Source organism: Empidonax traillii, unplaced genomic scaffold, assembly GCF_003031625.1.
Source record: "Empidonax traillii isolate 1590-97213 ecotype Southwest subspecies unplaced genomic scaffold, ASM303162v1 scaffold34:size3740991, whole genome shotgun sequence".
Taxonomy (NCBI): Eukaryota; Metazoa; Chordata; class Aves; order Passeriformes; family Tyrannidae; genus Empidonax; species Empidonax traillii.
In genome coordinates, this window is record NW_020955227.1 from 2,231,100 (window position 1) to 2,257,018 (window position 25,919).

Sequence of the window (25,919 nt, forward strand, 5' to 3'; positions counted from 1 at the left end):
ACTCTTGCCATCAAATCACCAAGATTTGAAGGAAGCAGGCCACACACTGAAGACCACCTTCAATTCCAAGCAGTGCTTGGATTGAACCCCAGGAGACCTTCAGCCCTTCCCACCCAAGGCACATCATCCCTGTTTTGCAGTATAATAATTCCTCCATGTGCTGGCATTTTCAGAGTCACGGATTTAAAAGCTGTTGTCTTAGGGCCTTGCTAAGAGCAGGGAGTCAAGCTGTCAAAAAACAGAGCCTGGTGCTTTCAGAGGAGACTGTAGGTGTTGTGGGGGAACTCCCTGTCCTATGGCTCATACTGAGACCTGGAGGTCAACCATGACCTGTAGGCCTGTGTTTATGAGGGGCTCAGAGCCAGATGACTCCACAACCCACCCTAAAGGTACCATTCCTTCTGAAACAAGCCAGCATTTTTCATTAAAAAACTTAATGTACCAAAAAATCACTTATTAATTCCAGAAGTCTTACTTATCCCCACATGCAGACCATCTCCCTTCCCCTGAGTGCACCCTGGACCCAAGGGAAGGAGACAAGATTTAAGTCACCACAAGCAGCACTGTGACCCACTGATGTGAGTGTGACATGAAGGCATGGCTCTAGGAACGGGACACTGAAAACTCCTTAGGGAGGTGGTGGCAATTCCCACCACAGCTCTCCCTCCAGCCCCAGTGACGCACTGGGAATTAGGTGTGTTACGTTCACGTGCTCGAGGGGGACGAGGAAGGAGGATTTAGCAAATGCTGCCAAGTAGGTTACACCCAAAATCTGACCTACCTTCCAACAGCTGAAGTGTAAGGGGAAAGATTTTCTGGCCTTAGAGGAGCTTATTAAAAACAAACCCCAGAGTTTGTGTTGTCACCAGTTGGCCCTTGTAAACCAATGTACAGACTTTTTCTCCCTGGATGGATGGATGGATTTTATTAAGGATGTATTAAAGGCATTGTTCTCTTTGATAATCTTTGGATTCTACTGGCTTCAGTCTTAAGTTTTGCAGCTCTCAGGATGGAGATTGCTGACTCAGCTATGTCTAATGAAAGCATATTTCCCACTTCATTTAGCTCACAAGAGCATAGTAAGCTGTAGGATACTATGCCAACTGGAGGCCTGGTTGAGGTTTTGATTTGATGATAGTTATTTCTGTCATCCCTAAGTTTGTCCTGGTGAGAAGTCTGATAGAAATCACAGCTGTGCTCAAGATCTCCGCGGGCAGATTTTCAAAGGACAGCCTGAGTTTGCCTTGACACCAATGTCACATCATCGTGTTACAGAGTTGATCTGGAAGATGGGGATGGCTCATGTGGTCAAGGCTTTGGCATGGAAGTCATAGGGACAGATGTGAATTTAATGGAGTGGGAAAAAAGATCTTCCCATGTCTCCTGCATGGCAAACCCCTTATTCCTCATTCAATTAAGGGCTGCAGCTGCCATTGAGACAGCTCAATCAGGCACCAATTTTCTCTGTAACCACCCTGGACACATCACAGGCTCTTTATTCCTCTATTTTCCTTCTCTAAAATGCAGCCCATGTAATGTAATTTTTTCTGTGCCTTGACAGCTTGGGCTGAGGCAACTTCTGCTCCTGCCCCACTGGAGCCCACAGTGTGGAATGGCCTTTCCAAAGGCTGCAGACAGACAATAAAATGCATCTGCAGCAAACACAGTATAACTGACACAGTGTCTTTACATCATTACCCAGAGGACAGGGCTTGAAGTAATAAAAGTGAAAGAAGGCATTGATGTGTGGAATGCATCATTTTATGCTCTTCACTATCTTTACAGCTGGACTGTGAATAATTAAACCACCAATGAAAACCAGCAGCCTACAAGTGAGATATGATGAGTGACATGGATGATTTGTCTTTGGAAGATACTTCTGAATAAAATTTTACACTCTAATGGAAAACAAATTAACGTCCATTCACAGTTTTATGGAAAATAAAGCCATTTTTCCGCCTAGAAGAAGAAACACGTATCTGTACTGTACACAAGGGGGCACCAGCCCTTAGCATGCCCAATACAACCAGGGGCAGCTGGATGGGATGGTCCTCATCAAATAAAAAGGGAAATATTTGAGCCAGCCTTTGCTCAGATGGGTGGCTGCACTCTCGCACCTTCTCTGCACCTGCACAATTGCTGAGACCTCTTGTTCAATGCAGCCTCAGCCCTGGTCTTGTTCGACCCCACTGGCAACTCAGCGTGGGCTTGTGAGCACATCTCTGCACAGATCCATAACCTCAACCTCGTGGACTCCTCCCCTGACCAGGAACACAGGGCTGGTGGGTCCCTCATTCCCATAAAAACCAGAACTGACTGTTAAATACAAGCTCTCTGGCACATTATGAATGAGGAAAGTAAAATTTTCAGAGAATATTTGACAGCATGTCCTTGGAGGGCAGGGCACGTTAATTCCTGAACGAGACGTGGATGATTTTGGCCTGGCCCATGACTAGCTCAGACACCCTGGACATGCTGCATTCCCAGCTGGGTGTTGCACTGACACGAAAACTTAAATCTCCACAGCGTTTCTCCCGCCCCAGTCTCCCTCATCCTGCACAAGTTACAACAACCATTTCATTGCAGGCAATCTTACCTTTTCTCCCACTATTCCAGGCTCCCCTACCGGACCAATGAAACCCATTAGACCCTGAGGAAAGAGAAAAGCACAATTAATTTTCGGTTTTACTTGCTGAGAAAGCAAACGGTTTCTTTGGTCCACCTTGCTGGTTGGAATAGCACAGCATCCCTCGTATAACGCTCAGTAATTCCTACTGGCTACCAGAGCGGACGGAGTTGCTCCCGGCCATGGGAATGTCTAACTCCACAGCTGGTTCTGCTTTAGGCGCCAGCTGGAACGGCAGCACTAGGATCTGCAAGAACCACAACACACAGTAAAGGGGATGAGTTAAGCACGTTCCGTAGGAAGGCCGAGTCCGTAGCGTGGCTTTGTTTTGCGAGCTCTTCCTGAGACACCAGCGCAGCTTCTCCAAGGGCATCGATAGCGGGAGCTCCTGGGTTGCACGGAGACGGAGCCTTGCCATCGTTTTAGCTGCTGGACTGGGTAGGTTTCCTCTGGGCTAATCCGAGCCCTTTGTGCAGACTAATTTCGCTCTGGATAGTGTCATGCTGGTGGGATGCCAGTAGGAAATAAAGGTCTCCTCAGCCAGAGGGGCCAGCAGGGCAGTGGATCCAGCACACTGCTCAGAAACTATCTTGGAAAAAAACCTCCAGCCTAAGCTCGGGATCTAACAACGTTCGGGATAACGAAGAAGCAAACAGAACTGCTTTTCATTAGGAAGATGGAAACAGATGCAATCTCAAGCTAGGATTCCTGAGAATTAAAATACAGCAGCCTCCCTACCAGCTCCAGCGGCTTCTGGCTCTGGAGATGCAAGGGACCGTCCCCTCTGCCACCACAGGCGCTTGCTCTCACTGCACGGTTCTCATGGCCTCTTCCTGAGCCCCAGCAAGGGTCACTGGGAGACAGATATCTATATTTAGCTCCTCCAGTGAGTCTGTAACTTAAAGGGATTCATCTCCTGTTGAAACGCTTCAAAACCTGCCCACACTTGGCATGGGTGCTGTCAAATGAAGCCATGCCTCAGCTTGTTTGATTTTAGGCAACAGTCTGATCGGTGCTGGTGGGTGGTTGCTGAGCAAGTCAGAGCCAGGAGATGGATTCTCCAGGGCTATCATCCTGTTCTTCCTGTATTTTTTTCTTTTTTAGAATAATTTGAAATCTTCAAGGTAAATTGTGAAGTTCCCCTATGCAAGAACAAACACAATGGGAGAAAAGCTTCACCAGCAAGGCAGCTTCTGGAACGTGATCTCAGAAGAGGGTGAGCTTTTCAGGACACTGTCTCCTTTCTGAGGGAAACAGTGAGAAAAGAAGGAAAAGTTTCCTGTCTGTGCTCCTGCTGCATTGCTTTCCCCATTCCCAGCTGGCCTGACACGTGTGCAGTTTGTAGAGGAGTTCTCTGCAGCCTCTGCATCGCTGTGGGTCTGTTTGCACCTGTGCAGTGACAGTGTGAGGTGATACCACCCAGGTACAGAGGAGCACCCAGTGTCCAGAGCAGCTGCTCACGGGCTCTGCAACTCCTGCCACCAAAAGCCTCTCCCTCCCCATGAAGTTACATTCACAATGTAGATACAGCACAGAATAACCAGGCTCATCGTTCTCCCCCATGTGTGAGGCTCAGCAGACCCATTCTGATACAGGAGACACAATATGTGTCACTCTCTGATGACTTTTAGAAGGAAAGGTGTCTGATGGTGACTCTGAACACTTGAGAGGCTTCATGCATTAACATTCCTCGTGAGGTGAAATTAAAAGCCATCCTTTGAGCATCTCTGGAGACAGGAGCTCCTTGCTGAGACATGCTGAGGGGCTCAACAAAGGCATTGCTCACAGACACTCAGCTGGCTTCACCTCCTGCAGCCACAACTCTGCTCTGAGCTGCACTTGTCACTCTGGCATGGGAGCAACATCCAGGTGAAAAGTATTTGAAAAACTCATGGGAGAAGGCAAAGAGCTCAGTGGGCACATCAGAGCCTGGAGTTAGATGCTTGTGTTGGAAATTCATGCAGAGATGGTGTCCAGGGGACCAGTGTGCCACTGCACCATAATGGAAACATCCAGAGGCTGATTGTCACCAACCCTTTCGACATCAATGCTGAAACAGTCTTTATTTGGATCAGTCTTTGTGTCTGAAGGTGAGGCAGTCCCAGAGCACAAAGGTGCCATCACAGACAGGCTACATGGACAGGAACCACAGGAAGAGTAGGAAAATTTGCAGCATCTGCCTATGCGAGGTTGCCACTGGGTGGCATCGCTGAAGGCTGCTGGATCAATGATCCTTTTGATTAGACACAAGTGCAGATAATCAACTGCATCCAGTTACTGAAGTTTTCCTGCAGCCCAAGGCTATGAAGAAGGCAAACATTTAGGCAAAGAAATGAGATGCCACGGAAAATGCATTGCTAGGCAAAACCAGACAATACAGCAAGAAAGAATAAATCTCTTGCTTCATTTCCAATTTCTCAGAAAACTGCAGAACTGTCTCTCCTGGGAAGATGCTCTTTAAGATATTTCTGGTTACTCAGGTCAGTCCCAGCAGAATAAGACAGATCCCTGCTCTGCAGCAAGTGCTGCTGGTACCATTCAAAACAAGACTGTTTCAAAAGCCCTTCTGAGGGGCCCTGCATATCCAAGCTCAGGTTTGAAGGCCAATCTTCTCACACACTGTCCATGGCAGCATCAGCTTCCACCCTGAGAAGTCTCTAAGGAATCTGGGTCATGAAGTGAGATGTACTGGTGGTGCTTCCCAAGCCGGTCTGATGGTGCTCTATAGATGGGTTTGCAGGGATTGCAGCAAGCCAAGAGCCACAAGCCCCAACAAACTCCTGAGACCCCTCTTGCTGTCACAAATGTGCTGTTTGTTATAGCAGCTTGTGCAGAAACACGAACCTGCTGCGTGGATAAACATCAGGGTGGAAGGAGAGCATAGCCAACACTTCTGGTTTTCACTCCAAAACCAGGGAAAATCCTGTCTGTGCTGGTGCATCATGTTTCTGCTCAGGGGAAGATGTCCCTGCTCCCTGTGTGCCCAGCAAGAGGAACATCCCAAGCAGAGCAGGGACCCTGCAGACTGGCCAGGCTTCCAGCACAGTAGCTCTGCAGTGTTTGCAGCCAGCACTGTCTGCACTGGGCTAAATTAACTAACCTTGCTGTGTCTGTGAGCAGACACAAATCGAGATAGATATGTCTAGGCCAAATAAATCTCAGTATGTTACTGGGAGTATATGAAACAACTGGGGGAGATTGGGTAATGACGTTCTTCGCCGGCCAAAATGGGATAGACTCTAAAGGGAACACAAGGAGATTTAGGTTTTAACACAAAAAGATTTAGGTTTGAAGAACCAGAAAAGCCACCGACGGCAAACATTTAATCAGGGCAGACATGAATTGTGGCCATTACACTGAAATGGCTCCAGAGCAACATATTTTTCCCAGGTTCCCAGGGTTGAAAAGAGGGCCTGCATCGAACACGGCTCCAGGCAGTGTGTGTAATGATGCACGTGAAGTCCCAGCAGCGGTGGCTGCCCGGATAAAGGCCCACAGTATACAGGAAAGAATGTAAAACATTTATATTAGACGGGGAGTTCAGCATGTCGCTCGTGATTCAGTCTGCTGTATTCCCCAGCCAAGGGCATGGCGGAAAAGGGATGGAGATTGTTAAAAAGTTGCTGGGGGCTTGAGGGGAAGGAAAGGGGGGGACTGGTGGATTGTAATTCCTAACTCCTGTCTCGCTTTCCCCATTTATTGTCCAGCCCTGTCATAATTAAGCCCCCCTTCTTGGCTCCATCAACAGAGAGCAAGTCAGCAATGAAGCCTTGAATAAATCATAGCCCATTTGAGAGAAACAACCGACCGGCGAGCCCAGCGTGAGCAGGGTCTCCCAGGGACGGGACCGCCAGTCGCTCCCAGCGGGAACCGATCACGGCCTTTCTGTTTTACTGGTTCGCTAGAACTCAAAACAAAACAAACCAGGCACAAAGGACGGGAGGGAGTAAATGTACAATCCTCCCATTCAGATGAAAGAAAGGGAAAGTAAAACAGTAAATATCGCAGTTTAAGGGAGGACGCTCTGACCCGCAAAGAACAGCCATGTGGTTTAACCCCCTGAGCTCCGGGTTCAGCCGTGCCCTGGGGCCGCGCTGGGCTCCCGCTGCGAGGGAAGGGAAGGTGGAGACACGCTGTCAAAACACCGTGTCCCATCAAAGGGGCCGTGAACACCACAGTGCCCGTAAATCCCTGAAGGAGAGGTCTGGAGGTCAGAGACGCTCCAGAGGGGAAGGTAAATGCGACGGGAAAAGCGCAGCTCTAAGGTGTGGGAAAGGCCGCTGCAATTCCCTGCTCGGTTCTCAGTAACCCACTTGACCTTGGCCAAGTCAAAGGTATCTCCCCTTCCTCCTTCAGAAGGGAAAACACATTAAGATGACTGATGGTGCTGGTGTCCTTTGACAAATTATTTTGGAATACTGCTGTTGGGACAACTTGCTTCCCCCTCAAAGGATGAGAGACCCCCAAGGGGCCGTGGGGTGACTGCCCTTCCCAGCACAGTGCGATGGGTGCGTGGCTGACCCTGACACTGCCCTGTGAGTGAGCAGGGCTGTCACTTTTCGTGCAGGAGGAGGGACTCAAACAGCTGCTCCAGCTGTGACAGGACCTCCTCATTTCCATTAATGTCATAAGTCAAACGAAGCTCTTTCAGCTGGCACAACTCTTCATGGGTATTTCCAGCCTCTAGTGCCAAGCAGTAGGCCCCCTTCTCCAGTTTACCATCCTGTCTGCTGCAGGGTATTGCTTCTCCAACAGGGCTGTCTGACCTTCAGCATGGACACTTGAGGTGACATCCTCCTGCTGTGCATTCCCAGCACTGGGACAGGAAGGCTGGTGGCCTTGGCCAGAGGCCCCATATTCCTCTTCATATTCCTGTGACTCCATCTACAGGCAAGGAAGGGTTAACCCACACATTTCCAGGGTACTGGGGCGCCCGGCAGCTGGAACCCTTCCAGCACATGAAGACAACAAGCATCTCATGAATGAACTTCCCGAGTCTGTGTCCTTGCAATGGAAAAACAGCGCATCAGGGACTGCCCTGTGGCTTAAAACCTCATTTTTCAATGAAAGCTCAAGGATCACTGAAAACCTTACAGAAACTCCCATGTCTTCCTAAACATATGTCACTGAGAAAGGGAAGAAAGCTCTGATGAGATGGATAGCTGATCTCATGCTGTTAAGCCAAGGGTTTCCACTCTGAGAGAACCCATATGGTGGGCAGAGCAGGAGGACCGAAAAGAGTGACCTCTCTTATTGTGGAACAGAAAAAAACACCAAGGTCTCCATGAGAGTAAACAGGGTGAGGTGAAGGTGTCTTTTAGTGCCAAGTGACCTGGGCAGCTCAACCTCTCAGAGCTCTGGAAAAAACCAACACCAACTGCTGAAGTTTAAGTGGAAGGAAGAATGAAACCCCAATGCTCCAGCATCATTCAGCAGAGGTGTGATGGGAAAGGATGTTATTTCTCATTAATCTGGTGAGACGTTTTTGTTCTAATGACTTGACTGATTCGGAAATGGAAACTCTTTCTGGGTGATATTTCTAGACAGAGACTAATTGACTAAGAATAACACAGGCAGCTTTCCTACCACTGTGCTGGTTTCAGTGTCAGCAGAGGCCAGCTGTGTTTTCTTTTCAATGAACAGTGCCTACAGTTCTCATCCAAGGTCAGTCCTGAGGGATGGTAAAGAATAATAATCCTAATGATGCTTTGTCCTTCAAGGACAACATCTTGCTAAGGATCTCAAAGCACTTCTAAATATTCATTTTTAACAGCATCCACAGGTGCCTGAGAACAGGAGGCACTGGGCTAAGCATGGCTCAGGGCTGTCTCACACCTTCCACAAAAGGGGAAACTGAGGAGCAGAGGACTGGAAGGTGTTGCCTGAGATAATGCACAATCGGATAAAGCTGCAGCTAGAACTCAGATGTGGGGAACAACTTTGCTCTTCATGAGCAAATTAACAACAATAATAATACAGAAATGTCTCTAATTTCCAAATAGAAATAATCACCCTTGATATACACTGAGACTCATCAGGCTGCTGGTACCGACAAAGGTCTACCTCGGCTTCTTAGACTTGCTTGGTCAGAAAACCATGGAAGAAGCAATCCCCAGCTGTTGCATACAGGAGAAAGGACAGCCAGAGAGGCTGACAAGCTAAACCAAACCAAACTGGCTGACCATCCAGCAGGGAAAGTGTTGGGAAGGACATCTGTGGTGAGAAGCAACACCCGCTTTGCCAGGGCCACAGCCAGCTTGGTGTGGTCGTGTAACACACAGAACATGTTGGAGGCTCCGTGGCTGCAATTTCAGGGTTGTTGGTGGACAAGCTGGTTGGTTTCAATCACAGAGACGTGGGAAAAATGGTTTCTTTTTCCTTGATGCCTGTGGTTGCCCTGAAGCCTTCGGGGATGATGCATGTCCTGGGCTGCCCCAGCTGAACGTTCTCTATAGAAGTACAACGAAATGCAGCTCAGTGCCCCTCTTCCCCTCAGAGCACCCAGCTGGACCACAAGGCCTATGGACAGCTTTGAGGTGGCCAGAAGCCCCTGCCCACTGTCCTCTGCCTCCACTCTGGACATTCAGGAGACACTGTACACTGGAGTTTGCCAAACAGACAAAGCAAATAAGGAGTTTACCTGCTCGCCAACTTTCCCTGGTCGGCCACGGTTTCCTGGCTCACCCTGCAGGACAAGGAGACAGGGCACATGGGTTACCTGGTGCTGCCAGTCACACCCTCAGGATAAGATGATTCTTGAAAGATAATTCAAAGCAAAAAACACAGCCGACACAAACATGGAGCAAACACTTGCTGTTCTGGAGGGAAATGTCCTAAAAGCAGCTGGTCCTGCTGTAGTAAAATAACCTTCAGAGAACCACATTGAACCACTACTGTCCTGTGGCATAGCCTAGTCCTGGTTGCTTTATCCAAATGTTTAATAAGGTATGAGTTCCCATCAGTGATGTTCCTGAAGCTGGGGTGTCTCTGACCCATAATATCTCAATCTGAAAGACTGAGTAAAACAGACAGATCAAGGCAGAAACACACCAGCAGAAGGAAAAGACTAGGAATGGCCTCGGATTAACCAGAGGATTTGAGGATTTAAGGAAAGCAAGAGGGCAGATTCCATAGGCAGGTGGTGTTCCTGAACAACAGAGGAGAAGGCATCCAAGAAAATTCACCTGCTAGTCGAAGAGTCATAATAATAAAAGACTTAAATTTTCCCAGGCAATGATGAACCCCAATTCTGCTCTTGCAAAGTCTCAAACAGGGACAACTACCGTCACATGGAGCATCCAAACGAAACCAGAGCAAGAACTCACATGAGTTAAATCACACTGCAGGATGAAGGAGTTCAGAACATGAGAATAGAAAGAAAAAAGCTGGAGGAGGCGAATTTCAAACCCACCAGGGATGAGGGCAGCCGTGGCAGCACACAGAGGTGGTTGGAGTGCCCCTGGATGGGCCATCCAGAGGCCAGGCTCACCACGAACCAGTATTGTCTCCGGAACAGCAGCTGTATTTTCTCAGTAGGCAGATACTCCAGATGTGCTGCCAGACCACATTTTTGCTATTTACTGTTTGAAGAGGTTGTTTTTGTTGGGTTTTCTCTTCCCTTTTGAGTGTGGGTTTGCAGAGCGCACTGCCCTGGGATGGCTCCTGCTGCTAATTAGGCAGCAAAGATAGGAATGATGTGCATTGTTTCAGAACAAAAACGTGGAGGAGCAATGGAAAATGAGAGGAGATGATGGAGGGGGGAGTTGGTTAATATCAAAGGAGGAACACACTTGTTTATAATAAAGGACATGGCTTAAAAAAATGCATCATCATTCTTTTTGCTGAAGAAACAAGCAGAAACTGAGATCCCAGAATTCTGAGAAAAAGAGAAACCCTCAGTTCCCTTGTCCTGTCTAGAATGAACACTCGAAGAATGGTAAAGGTGAGAAAAGATATTTCCCTCTTCCTTCCCTCCTTTCCACCTACTGTTTTCCCTGATCATAAATGAACTCTTTCCTCACCTTTGAACCATTGGGACCAGGTGTTCCAGGAAATCCCTTCCTGCCAGATCGTCCCTGAAATACATAGAAAAAACATAAACATTAAAAGCTTGCAGCAGCCTTGGTCACAGCAGTGTCTGTGAACTTATATGCTGCAGCTTACATGCAATGATTGTAAGACAAAAAGTAAAGATTAAACATTTATTTTCTGATCCATCTATGACCAGTTTTCAGGATATTTACTCTCCTGCAATGATGGTTATGTACAGACCCATTACAAAATCCTGAGCTGGCAAGCTCACAGATATGATAATATTCTTTTTTGCTTCTTCTAACTGTGTTTGTGTGATACATAACAGAGGTCAAAAGGACTCTCTCTTGACTGTCCAGCTTTTCCTTCTACCCATTGAAAAATACTATAAATCAAGGAAGAAACACCAGGGATGGTTTCCGGTCCATGTGCTTTATCTTGAGGATGAACTATTTAAACGTTAGAGAATTTTTCAAGGTCTGAGACTTTAGGAAAGTTATAAACTCAACACTCTGTGCAAGACATTTCCTGAACCTCCAGTCATCCTGGATCAAGCACTTGGATAGAGCCCTAGACATGAAAATATTTCATAGCAGGGCAGTTTACTTCCCAAACCAGGAGGTTTGAAGCCTTATGTTAATTTAACTACAATTCCATTTCAGGGTTATCAGAGCTGGTAATAACTGAGTAAATGACTGAAACCTACCTCTGGGCCAGGGACTCCTGGTGGTCCTAAGGGTCCTTCATCTCCCTGAGGTGGAAAGAAATTAAAATAAAAGACAAAGTAGTAATCTGGACACAACGGGGAGCAAAAACGAAATGTCTGCAGTATGAGCAGCAGCTAAACACAAGCTGTGTGCTCAGCTGTCACACTTTAGCAACTGAGTCCTCCTGTAGCTCAGAGCAGGCAGCTCAGCATCTCTGATGTTTCTCATCTCCCTTCCTCATCTCAGGAAAAAAAAGATTTAGTCAAGTCCTGCCCAGTAAAGGCCATCCAAAATTTGACCAAGGCAACACCAGGCTTGATTTGGCCTGTAGGGTGCCCATGACATTCTCACATGATTCTGCTTCATTTGAATTGGCAGGGATGCCAATGCCGTACAGCTCTCTACTCTCTTTCTTTCTTCCCCCCATCCTCCCCCTCCCTAAAAAAAAAAAAAAAAAAAAAAAAGGTGTTGCAAAATTTCCCACAGAACCATTTGGCAACTATATGAAGGTTTCCCTTTTGCTTTCAAATGGGACTCCACATGCTGCAGGATGGAGCTATCACAAAATCTCACACAGCAATTGGACTCTGTTCTCTCCCTTGGCTCTACACCAATTTCTAATGCGATAGGATCAGACCTACAGTTTCTAAGAGACCTTCAATTAAGCGCCACAAAAATTATCTCAAGTGTCTAAAACCAAGTGCCAATAGAGAAATTAAAAGTGCCCCTGGCAGCCACGGTCTGGCTGCTCTCATTTCGATGGCCAGCCATGGTAATAAAGGGGCACTGGAGGGATGAGGATAGGACTGGGAGTCTGGAACCCAGGCAAGCCACCCACAACATGCCACATTTCCAATCTGATGTCATCCAGAGCCCTGACCTAGTGCCTGGGTAACCTCAGCAGTAAGGGCACAGTGTTGTGCTCTGGTGCACACTCACAGTCCTTCGGCACAGCTCGTGTTGAACTCCATGTCCATGTCTTTGGTCTTACTTTTACACTCACTAACTAGAGTAAATTGAAGGCAGCTTGGTCATGCCTGCCTGAACCTGGAATGCAGGGCTTCGGTTCCCTTTGTAAATTGCCTAGAATAATTTTTTTCCCCATTTCAGTGCAAATAAATGAGCTCATTTGCATTAATCCCATTTAGAGAACAAGCAGAAGAGTTCCCAGAAAAAGTTAAGAATTATTAGTGCTATTAAAACGAGCCCCTGCCCATGCGTGTGCTCAGTATTATTTACACAACGTCTCATGACTCCTGACAAACAGCTTACACTGGCCTAAGTGAGGGGAAACTACACCAAAATCACTGGAGTTACAACAGGATAAACAGAGCACTTGGACCTTCTCTGCTGCTGCTAAAATGTATTTGCAGCTCCAGGACAATTAAATCAAGGTCAATTGTCCCTTCTGAATGACTGCAAGTGGAACGAAGCTTCAAGTTCTGACGTGATGAGTGAAGGCTCTGATGAATCTTGCAGAGCAGCAATTCCCATTTTTGCCCTCTTGTTACAGAGGGATGTCGCTGTGTGTGAGAGAGTGGAGGCTGCAGGTCTCATAGTCGAAAGAAAATGCGCTTAAAAGGAGCAGAAAGCAAAAGCCAGGTCAGGGCACGTCTGTGCAAGGGGATGTGTAGGGAAAAGGGCACTAATATCTATCTGGGGGTGGGGATTTAAAGGCAAAGCCAGTGCAAGGTTCAGGGTCAGCAGATGCCAGCAGTGACTGGAAGCAAAGATCTCTTCTGCAGGTCTCTGATCACTCAATACAAGCACCTGCTTCCAGTTTCAGAGGGACCAGAGGATTTCAAGGTGTGATCACATTTCAGCATGCATTAATCTACAAAATTCACCTTGTTCTCTAAATTCAATCTACCTTCAGGCTGAGGATACTTACCTCTTGTCCAGGCTGTCCTCTTGGCCCAGGTAAACCTCGTGCTCCTGGCTTTCCCTGAGAAAGGGCCAAAGGAGAAGATACTCAGAAAATAGAAACATAAGCTCAGAAGGGCAATTAAAATGAGAAAGTCTCTTTCACAGCCACGGGACATCTTCCAATGTCAATTTTGTTACAGAAAAAAAAAAGGTTTGAAAAAAAGAGAACGCTGCACTTGGAGGGACCTCAAACCAAACAGACCAAGCTGAAACGCAGGCCAGGACAATCTTTAGGAACCTCCAGGGTTTTCTCTCTTTCTCCCTTCCCACTACTCTGTTTTCTCTGGCTGCTTCCAACCCCACACAGAGCTGAAGTCTCTGCTCCACTCACCTTCAGACCTTCAGGACCGTTTTCTCCTGGTGGGCCAATGTCACCTGGAAAGCCCTGAAGAAAACAAGGAACAGTCAGGACACACAGGTGGAATAAGTGTCACCCTCTGTGGGAGTTTTAGTTCAAGGCTAAGGGGCAAGACATGTTCCATGCTGGCAGTGTCCATGTGTGGGCCATGGCACGGCTTTGGGGGAGAATGGGACACAGAGCAGTGCTATGGGTTTGATGGAAGAGCTGCCTTTCCCAGCAGCTCCTTTTAGGTCCATCTTCTTACAAGATTTATTGCAGCGAGGACCTCCCTGTCATCACATAGCTAAAACCAGTGATTTTGGTTTTAATTAATCTTTATGAGTTAGTGCATAATCTCAGTGTTCTGAGGAGGAGCTGTAGCGTCGGTGACACAGGGGAGGGGGCAGGAATTAGGAAAGGTGTTGACACACTCATTAGCTGCTGCCAGGATGTGGCTCCTTTCCACCCACCAGCCCCTTGCTGAGGAAACAAAGGAATCTGTGGTTATTTCCAATAGCAACAAAGGGGAACGATTGCTAAGTGGCAGCGCTCAGCCCTTCCAGACCCTGCAAAATACCAGAACATTGATGAGGGGAAAACAGACCATCAGTTGTGCTGGAAGTGGCTCTCCAGCATCTTACACATACTGTCTGGCTCCATAGGAAGGAAAAAATCTACAATGTGCTGGGGGAAGCTCATCCCGAACTTAAGGTATCACTCTATTTTTTTTTTTGTTAATGGCAATAATTTTTTTTTTCTACTTTAAATGGTATTTTATGGGGGAAAAACTTAAAAGAACCCCTCCATGATACCTATGGTAAAAAGTGGAAGGAAAAACCAGGAAACCATGAAATGTAGAATAGCTCATGGACCCATCTTGATCCTTCCTACCTCATCACCACTCATGTACCATCACACCCTAGCAGGGAAGTGAAGCCCTAGGCTGGAAAGAAGGAGGTAAGTGGAAAGGGATGCAGTGGGAGAAAAATCTGTGTTCGCTGAAGAAAGGATGTGGCAGAAGTCACCAAAGAAAGGAGGGATGTAAGAAGGAGGTGGTGAGACATACCTCAGGGCCAGGTGGTCCTGGAAACCCGACTGGACCTTTGTCACCGACTTTTCCCTGCAGAAATCAGAAAAACACGGAGAAAAGTGAGCTGGCTCCTGACTATTATTGGCTTTCCTGTTTAAAACAGCACCCCCCTGCCAAGCTGTCTTTCCAGCTGGGCATGGAACCTTCAGAAAGGGAGAGTAGGAAGCAGAAGATGCTTGGTTACTTACCAGGGGGCCTGCTTTCCCTCGTGCCCCAGGGACCCCAGGCAAACCCTGGCTGCCCTGAGGGAGACAAATTTTTTTCAGAACACAAAGAAGCATCAAAAAAAAAACCCCAAACCAATTCCCTGGGCTCCAGCTCCTCTGCTGCACAGAGAGGAGTATCTCTTCAGGGCTGAATTCAGCCCTGCATGGAGCTGGCACAGCTGCACTCATGTCAGTGAGATGTTTCTGCTGAAGATGGGGCTGAATTTAGCCCCACAGAACACACAAGCTGCTGCAGCTGGCTGTGGCTCAGAGCCATGGAGGCTCCAGTGCAGTGTTCTGTACATTTGTCAGCCTCAGTCAGTCTCATATCATAGTCACAGGGGAGAAGTCACTTGCTCAGAAGTTACACAGGGCATTAAGTGCTTCCCTGGGTCAGGGTTTAGGTTGCTGCACTGAGCAGGCAAAAACCCTGAGTCTGCAGCCGCTGGACCACACACATTCACACCCATCCCCATCAGCCCCATCAGTTCCAATTTCTGCAAGAAGACATGGCCCTTTGTACAGAAACCCCCCAGCAGAACTGCTTTTGCTGTGAGTAACAACAAAATCCATATACTGACATGAATTTTAGAAAGGCACAGCACAACCCAAATGGGAACTATCTGAGCAGGGGAACCTGACGGCAGGATGCAGCTAATTCCAGCTCCCTGTGGATTAAGATGAGCGGAGAAAGCTGGTGGCCACACATACTGCTATGTAAGGGGAAAAGAATGGTGGGGGAAAGAAAAAGAATTACCTTGTCTCCTTGGAAGCCGATATCTCCTGGAACACCTGCTCTTCCCTGATCACCCTGGGTACACATCACCAGAGAGTTAAAATAGGCAACAGCAACAGCCAAAACACCCAGGTCGATGCTGTTGTGCAGTGAAAGTCTCAGCAGTAACTCCACTCAAAACTGAACTGCTGGCAAGCTGCAGATCATACTGAGTGTAACAACAGCCCTGAACAAAGTGTGCATTTCCCAACCTGATTCTAAAGTGATAAAAGAAACTGCAGGAGAGAGAAAACTATGATTTCCTGAGCATTGTGTATCTGTAGAAGCTGAAAGAGGAGAGACTACATTCCTCTGGCTGACAGCGGCCGTGAAGGTGGTGAAGTGTTAAATTCAGCTGAACAGAAGACTTTAGTTTGCAATGAATGGACCTTTTCTCTCATAGTGCTCTATAGAAAAGAAAACAATCCTCAGAGTTTCTGTGAGCAAATCCTAGTGCTGGCATCAACCATCAATCCTCTTCCATAAGAAAACAAAAGTAACTTCTATTAATGCTTTAGTACCATCTCACTGCCTGTATCTGGGCTGAGATTCCCTGGGAGGGGTAGGCTGGTGTTCATTGGGATGGGGAGCCCATCCTTGACAATATTTCCTAACCAAGCTGTCTTTCCCCTTTTTGGACCATCATAACAAATTCTGACTCGCTGGATAGAAAACAAGTATCCCTGAAGGTTTTCCAAGGAGCAGTGGACTACCTTGCATTGGCTCTTAGCCCTGCTGTGAGCAGCTTGCTGGACCAGATGACCTCCTCATGCCCCTTCCAAACTCATTTATTTAGTGATTTACTTTAACAAAGGACGAGTCAATGATGGGGCAGAGAAAGGAAAATTCTACTTGGGAAGTCAAAGGAGGAATGACTATAATGACTTGATACAGTGACAGGACCCAACAAAAATAGCTGTTAGAGGAACTCTGTCCCATGCACAGCACATGCCTCTGAACTTGGCTTCCCAGCAAGGGAACGAGCACAGAGCTATATGTTTAACACGGTCCACATGGAAGACATATGGAGTCCTGCAACAGAGCCAAAGTCTACAGAGGGGTGACAGAGGAAGTCTCCTCCACTCCAGAAAAACCACCCGCTTGCTACCAGAGAGCTGAAATAATTGTAACTACTTCAGTAACATGCAGGGGATAATGGAATTGTGGACGGTTAAGGCTGGATTTGGGAAAGACTTTTCAAAGGCAACTTTTTCGGAAGGAGGATAATTAGGAACTATGCAGATTCAATGATGGAAACGCTTCACGGATTCAAGCTAAATTTGCTTGAATGTTTTGGTAAATGTTCCCGGAACATTTCACCGAACCATCTTCAAAACAAATCTTTTATATAGCAAAATTAAAATGTTGCTCTTAAAAAAATGTTAAATTGATTTAACTCGTTTGTTTTTTAACCTAAAATATTTTAATTTGAGTCAAATAACCAACATTTTGTTTCATCTAAACTATTTTCCATCTAGCTATTCTTTTTTTGGCATTCCAAAATGGAAACAATCAGCTCTTTAAACAGCTTCAGTTCAGATGAACCCTGCGTACTAGATACAGTAAAGATGGCAAAAAAACTACTGTATGACCCAGCTCATTTCCAGATTTCTCTCATCTTCTCTGAATTTTCTATTTTTTTTTATTTAGTACAAAGCTTAAACCACTGAAATCTACTTAATTCTTGCTCCCGACAGAAGACAGCATGAAAACAGCTTTTCTGGAAAGTGAGAGGTGGGCTCTGAGGTTTGTCTTTATCATCTATTCTGAGGGTCAAAAAAGAGAGATTATTTTTTTTCGTTAAGCAGTTTTCGACCCAGTCAGTAAGTGGCCGTTGAAATACCATTTTGGAAGAAATACTTGGACATTAAAAAATGACCACTATAAGAAAAGAGTTTCCTGAGCACAGCAAAAGGCAGGAACAAATCTTTATCTCTGACCTTCAGGAAAAATAGGATAGTGGTAGCCTGACAGGAAAACCAGTTTTCAAACAACTCTGAGAAATGGGCATTGGAGAGGGTAAGAAGGAAGCAGGGAAGACAAAACACATCTTTTATCTGGAGCTGGACTTGACACAAGATGTTCATGTGTTATTGCAATAGCACAGCAAAATGTCACGGCATGAAGGATCCATCTCTGGCTGTTAATATCTTAAACCAGAACTGAGGACCAGGGCATTGCTTTTCACCTGCTTTGACTCAGGGTCTGTGTCCTTAAAGTGAGGGAAAGAATATGGAGGAAAGAGGTCAGGTATGTTTATTATTAAAAACCGGGATGCTGAGATGACGAAATGGGTCTGCAAGGACTTCGCTTACGGGGGAGGAAAAGGAATGTAGAGTCTGAAATTACAAACAGGCTCTGCCCATGGGATGTTGCCTGTGCTTCATGTTTCACCTATAAAAAGAAATGCAGCAGCAGAAACCCCGAGGCCCTTCGTAACCCAACACGAACAGAAAGGGGATATGAGGGAAGGGACCAACGCACGGCTACGAGGGGTGTTTGCTGTCTGTGGGATGTGTTTGCTCTCTGTGGGATATATTTCCTGTCTGTGGGATGTATTTGCCGTCTGTGGGACGCAGAGGAGGTCACTGTGCAAAAATCCCCCCTCGTTTTGCCCTCAGCTGGGCATCTCTTTTCCCTTTCTGCTCCGCAATGCAAAGGCAGCTAACACTGCACAACTCCAGAGGTATTTGCCTGAGCCATGTCCTTCACAAGTTACAGATGTCCTGATTCATAAAAATCCTTCATGTGAACAAGTAGCTGGGATTTCCTCTGCTTCCTCCACCTTTCCCCTGCACTCATCACCCCACGTGGTCTTCTCAAGGCCGCTCTTTATTTCAGGGTTATGCAGTAATTTCACTTCTTCCTGTAAGAGCAGCACAACCCTCTCTGCCCCCTCTCCCTGCCTCCACGAAAACACAGAAATGGAAACAGAAGGATGACCCATTTTGTGGGGAAACCGAAGTTGTAAAAAACATCATTAACGTCTGGATGACTCCAGGAAGAGCTGCAAACCATCTGGTTACTGCGACAGCACTGGCTGGGGAAATACTGGAGATAAACAGAGCAGTTTGTGTAAAGTGCTGGAGATTAATGTCCAGGAAAGATAATTTTGCTAAACAGTGATTTAAATCTTGGTGACCCTTAATATAGTAAACTATTTATTCCAAGGAGCAGACAGAAGAGTCCATGGGCTCTAGGAACTGGTGTTGAGACAAGAAACCAGCTACAGTGTCTAAAGCTTGTCCTAATGAAAAAGTCCTTCTCTCTTGCCCTGTCCTTCCTCTCTACAGAAGTGAAAAGGCAGTACAGGGGGGAAATGGAAACTGCAGACACAGGAGCCCTGGCAAAGAGCTGCTATAATATAAGGAGAGTTGAATCAACTGGCTTGACACTATTCCCCCCTGTGCAGTTTTGGGCTGCTAAATCATCCTCTAAAAGCAAACATCTAGCAAGAGAATAAAACATCCAACGGGAGGAGGAGAATACACTTAATGGTCATTTTCCACTGCCCTCCTGAACAATCAGAGCCAGCAATAAATGACTGCACCTCCCACTCTTTCAGACTAAATAAATCCTACGGTCCAATATCTGCAGGAGGATGGTTCTCGTGACAGTGAGACATTTACACACTCAGCTTCATGCTGATCCAGCTCAAGCTGTGTGGTTTTGTGCCAGCACCACTAAATCACTGCAATCAAGGCCCCTCTCCATTTTGCTCTTTCTCAAGTGATTTACATCAGTTTGGGGCAAGGCACTTTCCTCTCAACAGGAGGTTGAACTGAGGTGAGTGACTTTGAACAGGAGCAGAGGTATCTAATGCAGAACAGTTTTTCCAGGTGATCCACCTGGTTTGTTTGATCCAGTGCTGCTTTGTCACATCACGTTTCCCCTAAACGCATTTATGCAAACCCATAGTCAGTGTTAGATGTTCATCCTCCTCCCTATCCCATCATGTAACCAATATAAACATGTAAAAATGCAGTCAAACACCAGATAATTGTACAGTTACTGTCATCAGCAGTGAGAAATGAAAGCTCTGAAGAGGATCTGAGAATAACTGATCTATAATAAAACTCCACAGAAAAGGGGATGGGGCAGATATCATCAAAGGAATTAAAATTATGACTGGAGTGTCAGGAATGGAGGCAGGGTAGGAGGATGGGGGCAGAGACAGCCAGAGTGGAACCAGTACCATGGTGCTGAATGAGAAAGAGAAACTAGAAAGGGGATATCACATGCAAAATTAAAACACAGTGCAATAAGGGAGTATTCAGATCACCTTATCACCTTTCAGTCCATGTTCTCCAGGGTTTCCCATCAGCCCCTGAAACAAAAGAAAGTTCAGAGTGAGGCTGAACCACAGTGGAGACTTGGTCAGGTCTATGACACTGATGTCCCCAGTGGGGTTGGTGCCTCAGACGCACAGCATTGGCCTGGCACGGTCTGAAGGCCAAATACCAGACTGCTCCCGAGGTGTGCTGCATCACATCGTCATTAAACACCCTTCATGGGCTGGAGGCACACAGGGAAAATCCTTCTGGAATTCTCCACTGACATACACCTACTGCAGACCACCAGTGGGATGTTGTGTTCAACAGTTGTTGCCTGGGACAGTGGACACCCATCACTGCTGCCCGTCCTTTCTCTCAGGACAGTCACCACTGCCCAAGGGAGGAACAGAGAAACCTTCAGCCCTGCTGTGGAGGGATGAGAGCTCACACAGCTCAGCTGCTCTCTCACCTTTAATCCTTTTGGTCCTGGATAGCCGATTGGTCCGACAGGGCCCATGTCACCCTAGTAGGAGAAAGAAAATGACCAAAGTCATTAGGTGCAAGATGAACAGATCTGCTACCTGGTCTCGGTATCCCTGAAGAATTGCACCACTGACCTCAACAGAGGCATCCTGGAATGAGTCAAGAGACTTATAATGTGTATACAGCCTCTTAAAAAAAAAAAAAAATCAGGAATTCAGGCTGGTAAATTAACGGCAAAATAATAGGAAATTAATTATGGAACCAACTGGTAGGATCTAAGAATTTTCTTTTTTGATGTTCTTCTTAACTTTTGTATGGTTAAATTTCCCTCTTCCACTATTTGAAAAATTAAAATATTGAGCTGATTTAAGACAATCCTAGAATGTATTTATTCTTGGTGAAGTTATTCCTGTTCTAAGAAAGAAACTACCACAATATTCCTGAGTCCTCCAGAAAGAGTCTGAGGATGTGTTAAAAAGGACACAGATCCACACAGCAAAAAAAAAAAAGGCAATAATCAGGAAATTTGGGTGACTACTGGGCTCTGATATATCAAAGTGATATGGGGAGGAGAGAGGAGAAACAGGAGGTACGAAAAGAGCTGTCTCATTGTGCTGCAGTGAGAAGTCAGCGTGGCATCATGGCTCATGGCTGCCCTGTGTCCCCACGTGTGCTGTACAACAGAAACCCTTCATTTAAACAGGCTCTGGCTGCTTTCTGCCCATGAAGAGAGTCAGTGACAGGGTGCACCAGTCTGGCCTCAACGTGTAAATAAACAGGGCAGCTCCCTGAAGGAGCGTTTCTCCGGCTGCAGCCCTGGGCCCGCGGCCACGTGGGGAGTGCCGGGGCTGCAGCCAACAGAGCCCTTTTCATACCTCCCGGCATAAAGGCTGCTTGTAGGAACACGTTTACTCAAGGCTTTGCCCATGTGGTTAATTAGAAGTGCATGAGGCTTTAGTTACATCTAATTCTGCTCTTCAGCCTCTCTTACACAGCGAACCAAACCCCTGCGTGGTGTGTGAGGCAACCGGGAGCTTGGCTGATTCCCGGGGTGGCTGTAGGTGGGAAGGAGGAAGGGACTGAATGGGGGCCAGCTTGCATCTAACACCCATCTGTCACCTTCTCCATGCCATGCAGTGTGAGTCCCATGTGCAGACCCCAGGAAAGGAGGCTGGAGCTCTCCCACAGGGAGAGAAGGCAGGATGGATGTGCCCCCTTCGCCCCTGGAGGGTGGAGGAGGTCACTCTTAGCTCTATCCCTCTAGGGATGCTTCAGCATCCTGGATTCAGGAGCTGCATAGTACCCTGGGACACAAGATCTGAGTCAGTTTGACCTGAAACTCAGTTTGAAGTTTGCATCTGCTCAGAGGGGCACTGATAGACCAACTGGGACAGACTGTGACCACTGCAGCAAGTGATTCCTGAGAAAACAGTATGGCAAAGGAACAGCTTTCCATCTTAAAACTAAGAGGAAGCTCACAACAGGGAATGAAGATTTCTTGGTCTGGATGAGAAGGGAGAAGACATATTTACAGTTTAAGACAGACCAGGCTTAGCAGCAACAGAAGAGCTGCTGGTTTGTCCTTTTCCAGCAAAAACATTAGGACTTGGTGTGAGTATAGACCAGTGTAAGACAGAGAAGGTGACAGAATCCAGGTGTCTGGTGATGGGGCTGAATCTGAATCCTGATCTAGGACATGCAATGCCAGATCTTGGGGTCAGTCAGGGAAAAACACACTATGTGCCAGTTGTACTTCACATAGAATTTGGTGCCATATGGGTACTGCAGCCAGTGTGGGACAAAACCATCACGATCACAAGGGCAGAACTGTCCTTCCCGACCCCTGCCATCAATCCCAAGCCCACAAAAGCCTGGCTCTGGTTGGACCAATGTGGAGGGGAAGACAGGCATCCTCTGATTCCATCATCCCTGGAAGGATCATAATCACAATTACCCTGTCTAACCTTCCACTTTCTAACAAATATCTGTGAGATAATGGCAATCAGGTAAAGTTAAATCTTTCCAAAAGCAAGGAGGAATATGATCCAATTTGGACCATACATTCAATGGTATTATTTTAAAGAGCAATTTTCCTCTTCCAGCTCTTTGCCAGGAGCACATCCTTTCTGCTTCTATGGCTAAAGCAGCTTCTTTCATCTCCTCTGAGAGGAAACACAGACCTAATTCCTGGCTCCATGAAAAACTTTCTGAAGCCTTAATCCACCTCTGCCTCAATCCCTCATCTCTGAGATGGGTATTCCACCATATTCCCCATTTTCCTTCAAAGAATATAAGATTTCTGGGTTTGGTGCTCTGTGTTTGTGCACTGTCTAGTGCAATCAAGGCCTTGATCTCAGCTGACATACACACTCTCATAATTTAAGATATGGAAAGGCAGAAAGGAAAAGTTTTTAACCATTCACTGCAAGTCGAGTTTCCACAGATTATCATAGCTGAGGAGGAATCATCTTGAAAGAATGCTGTAGTACTAACAGAGCCAGCCCCTTTTTGTGCATGGAAGGGAATAACCTGAAACAAGTACTGAGGCCTAAAAATAAACCATAATATGTTCAGCTGGGCATTCACTAACCCCCAGCACAGCTGCCAGAGGAGGAGTTGCCACCCATCCTTACAGCCATTTATCTCCTGCTGGAGAAGAGTGCAATGAAGGGTGGAATTTGGCTGTGTACCTAATTACCTGGATTAGTGATGGGATGGTGAGGGTGCACATAAAATTCCTGTGCACACAGAGGACAGACTGTTCCTGCCCACAGTCTCTCACAGAACAAGAACTGTGCGTCTCTGAGGTCACTCTTTACAGGGACTTGGTTTTAAGAGACAACAGATCCCGATGTGGAATGAATGTTGCATCTTTGAAGAAATACCCTGGCAAATGTTATCAAAAGGGCAAGTTATCATATAAAAAGGAACTAACAGGAAACCTTTAATCTGTTTCCTTTTGCTTGGAAAGGGTTTGCCCTCCTTCACCTCCCATTCCACCAGGAAACCCCCTCTCTCCCCAGATGTCATGCCTCCCCTATACAAACAGTCATTCTGCTCCCTGCCCTGCCACAGGAAGAGGAAAATCTGTGTGTAGTTTGCAGGTTGAAAGGGTTAAAGCCCGAGAAGCCAGATCTCCATTTGTTTTTGTACTTACAATGAGTCCAAGGACTCCAGGAGGACCTGGGGCTCCCAATTCTCCCTAAAAGGAAACACAAACCCACACGGTTACGGACGCTTTACAGAGAAGCAGAGGCTGAAAGGCAATTCAGTGTTTCAAGAGCTTGAAGGAAGGGAAAGGATCGTCCCTCCCCTTTCCATACCTCCTTTCCCCCCCACCCCCAGCCCCTTCCCCAGCCAAAGTGATCCAGAACTTCCATCTCCAGGAGCGCTCTTGCGAGCACATCCTTGGCAGACACAGGGCTGCTTGTTGTTGGGCAGTTATTCCCAGGGCTGCCTTCCCTCCCAGGAGCAGGCTGGATGAAAGGAGCATTTGACTGTGCAGGCAGGGGAGAGGTGGGAGCCTGTCCCAGGTGAGATCCTGCCATGGGCAGGGAGAAGGACTGGAGTGGGGAGGGAGCATGGGGAAGGCAAGGCGGGAAGGAGAGGAAAGCTGCTGCCTAGCATTGGAAAGGTGAGATTTTGGGAGTGGTTAAGTAACAAAAAACTCATAAGAAAAGGAAGACCTGCATGAAAATGAAACCAGTTAATCTGGGAAGCAGCTTCTGGTCCTGGCCAATGGGTCCTGGGAGTGTGTTTGGCACACAGGACACTCTGAGGCTGCTTTTTCTGTATCAAAGAGCTGGTTGAAGGTGAGGAACCAGCAGCATCCTCCTCATCCACCTGGGCTTTCTGCCCAGACCATCAACTAGCCATTTCTTTAACTTTCAGGAAAAGACCCTGGCCTTCAAACTGCAGCTGGTCTGGAGGGAGCTGGCTCAGCCCCTCTGTCCCTGGAGCAAGGAGCTCTCTGCAGGGAACCCAGCACTTGCTTAAAGGATGAGTCCCTTTCAATCTTACTGCAGAGAGCAGGAGAAGAATTGCAGAGATTTCCTCTTGGGCTCTGTGCCCATCTGCCATCTCTCACAAACCACTCCCAAGCTGGAGCACTTTCAAAAGCATCAGACCCTCTTAGAGGCTTTCCAAGAGCACCTCAGAGCTCGTCATTCCGAGGGACAGACTGCTGTTGGGGCTTCTGATTTGGCTTCTCAGGTTCACTACAAACTCCCTCTGTGTGACTTTTCCAAAGACATGAAGGTTCCAGGAGCACCAGCAGGTGCCTGATGGCACCTCTAGCTGAAGAGCAGGAGAAAAGCTGTGTCAGGCCCCCACAACTCACCTATCAAGGTCCCTAAGTGCTTCAGCAACCATGGGATGCTCAGCCTGTCCCGTGTCTCCCTCGGTGGCCTCCCTGGCCGTGCTGACAGTGGGTTGCTTGTCAGGGCAAGGACCTGCTCTTACACACCTCCACCTCCAATGGGGCCTCTCAAAACAAGTGCCTTGGAAATGCTGAACTTCCCCTTGGCTCAGACAGCCCTACCCCTGCTCTGGATCATGCTGGCTACTTTCTTTGACAGCCCAGCTCAGTTTATGGTGCACATCTGGTGGAGTCCCCTCCAGTGCAATAAAGCTCCCCTTTTATGGAAAGATTTGCCTGGTGGAAGAAGGAAGGAGAAGGGGACGCAACGTGACTGAATGTGCTCAGGCTCCTTGGGTAAAGGGTTACGTGTGTTTATTTTATGGGAAGTGGAGTAAAGGACTATTGGGCAAGCACACACAAAAAGCGTTTCATAATCTCAACCAGCCTAAAATTGCTTTTTTATGGTCGGTTCCTTTCCTGCATACTTGGGACATCTGGGGAGCAATTGTTCCTCATGGGTGGCATTGCTGTGTCCTCAGAGCTACTGTTATAAGGTTGGCTTCGAGCTTGTAGTCAAGGCCTGGCATTACTAGGCTCAGCAAGAAGAGGGAGTATCCCAGGAATGCTGAGCACAGGAGCTGCACGGGGTGGCCTGGGTTTCCCAGGATGCTCTGAAGACTCCCAGGGTGGTTGGACTGCAGACTGGGTGGATGGTCAGCTCTTGGTCTCACAAGTTTCAAGAGGGACTTCCCATATTTCTGAGTTATGTCGTGGATATTCCTCAAGAGAAAGCGTATATGAGGAAATGCATGACTTCATGGTTAACGGAAGAGGATTTTCTCTTGGAAGAGGAGGGGGTGGACTCCCCTGAGAGCTGTGGACAGACTAGTTGTTAATTGGAGCCATTCTCTGCCCTGGGAAATGAAGGATTTACAAGTGGTCTTTCCTGGCCCTCAGTAATGACAGGCTGGTCCCTGACCTGTGAGGGAAATCAGGCTCTATTCTCCTTTCTTCAGTGCATGAACCGGGCACTGGGACAAGAGAGAAGGAGATGAATCAACAGCCTTTTCCCATGTCTAATTCCTGTGATTAAGAGCCTAA

General features: G+C 47.1%; 1 protein-coding gene across 1 annotated transcript in view; it reads right to left on the reverse strand.

Annotated features, from left to right (window-relative positions):
- The window catches only part of COL27A1 (collagen type XXVII alpha 1 chain), a 143,202-nt gene that overhangs the window by 53,061 nt on the left and 64,222 nt on the right, over positions 1–25,919 (reverse strand). Inside the window, exons 14-25 of the mRNA XM_027877854.1 lie at positions 23,616–23,660; positions 20,445–20,498; positions 19,984–20,028; positions 15,684–15,737; positions 14,909–14,962; positions 14,697–14,750; positions 13,622–13,675; positions 13,256–13,309; positions 11,364–11,408; positions 10,648–10,701; positions 9,267–9,311; positions 2,597–2,650 (exon numbers count right to left, since the gene is read on the reverse strand). Of these exons, the coding sequence (XP_027733655.1) occupies positions 2,597–2,650; positions 9,267–9,311; positions 10,648–10,701; positions 11,364–11,408; positions 13,256–13,309; positions 13,622–13,675; positions 14,697–14,750; positions 14,909–14,962; positions 15,684–15,737; positions 19,984–20,028; positions 20,445–20,498; positions 23,616–23,660 (612 nt within the window). The remainder of the gene's footprint in view (positions 1–2,596; positions 2,651–9,266; positions 9,312–10,647; positions 10,702–11,363; positions 11,409–13,255; positions 13,310–13,621; positions 13,676–14,696; positions 14,751–14,908; positions 14,963–15,683; positions 15,738–19,983; positions 20,029–20,444; positions 20,499–23,615; positions 23,661–25,919) is intronic.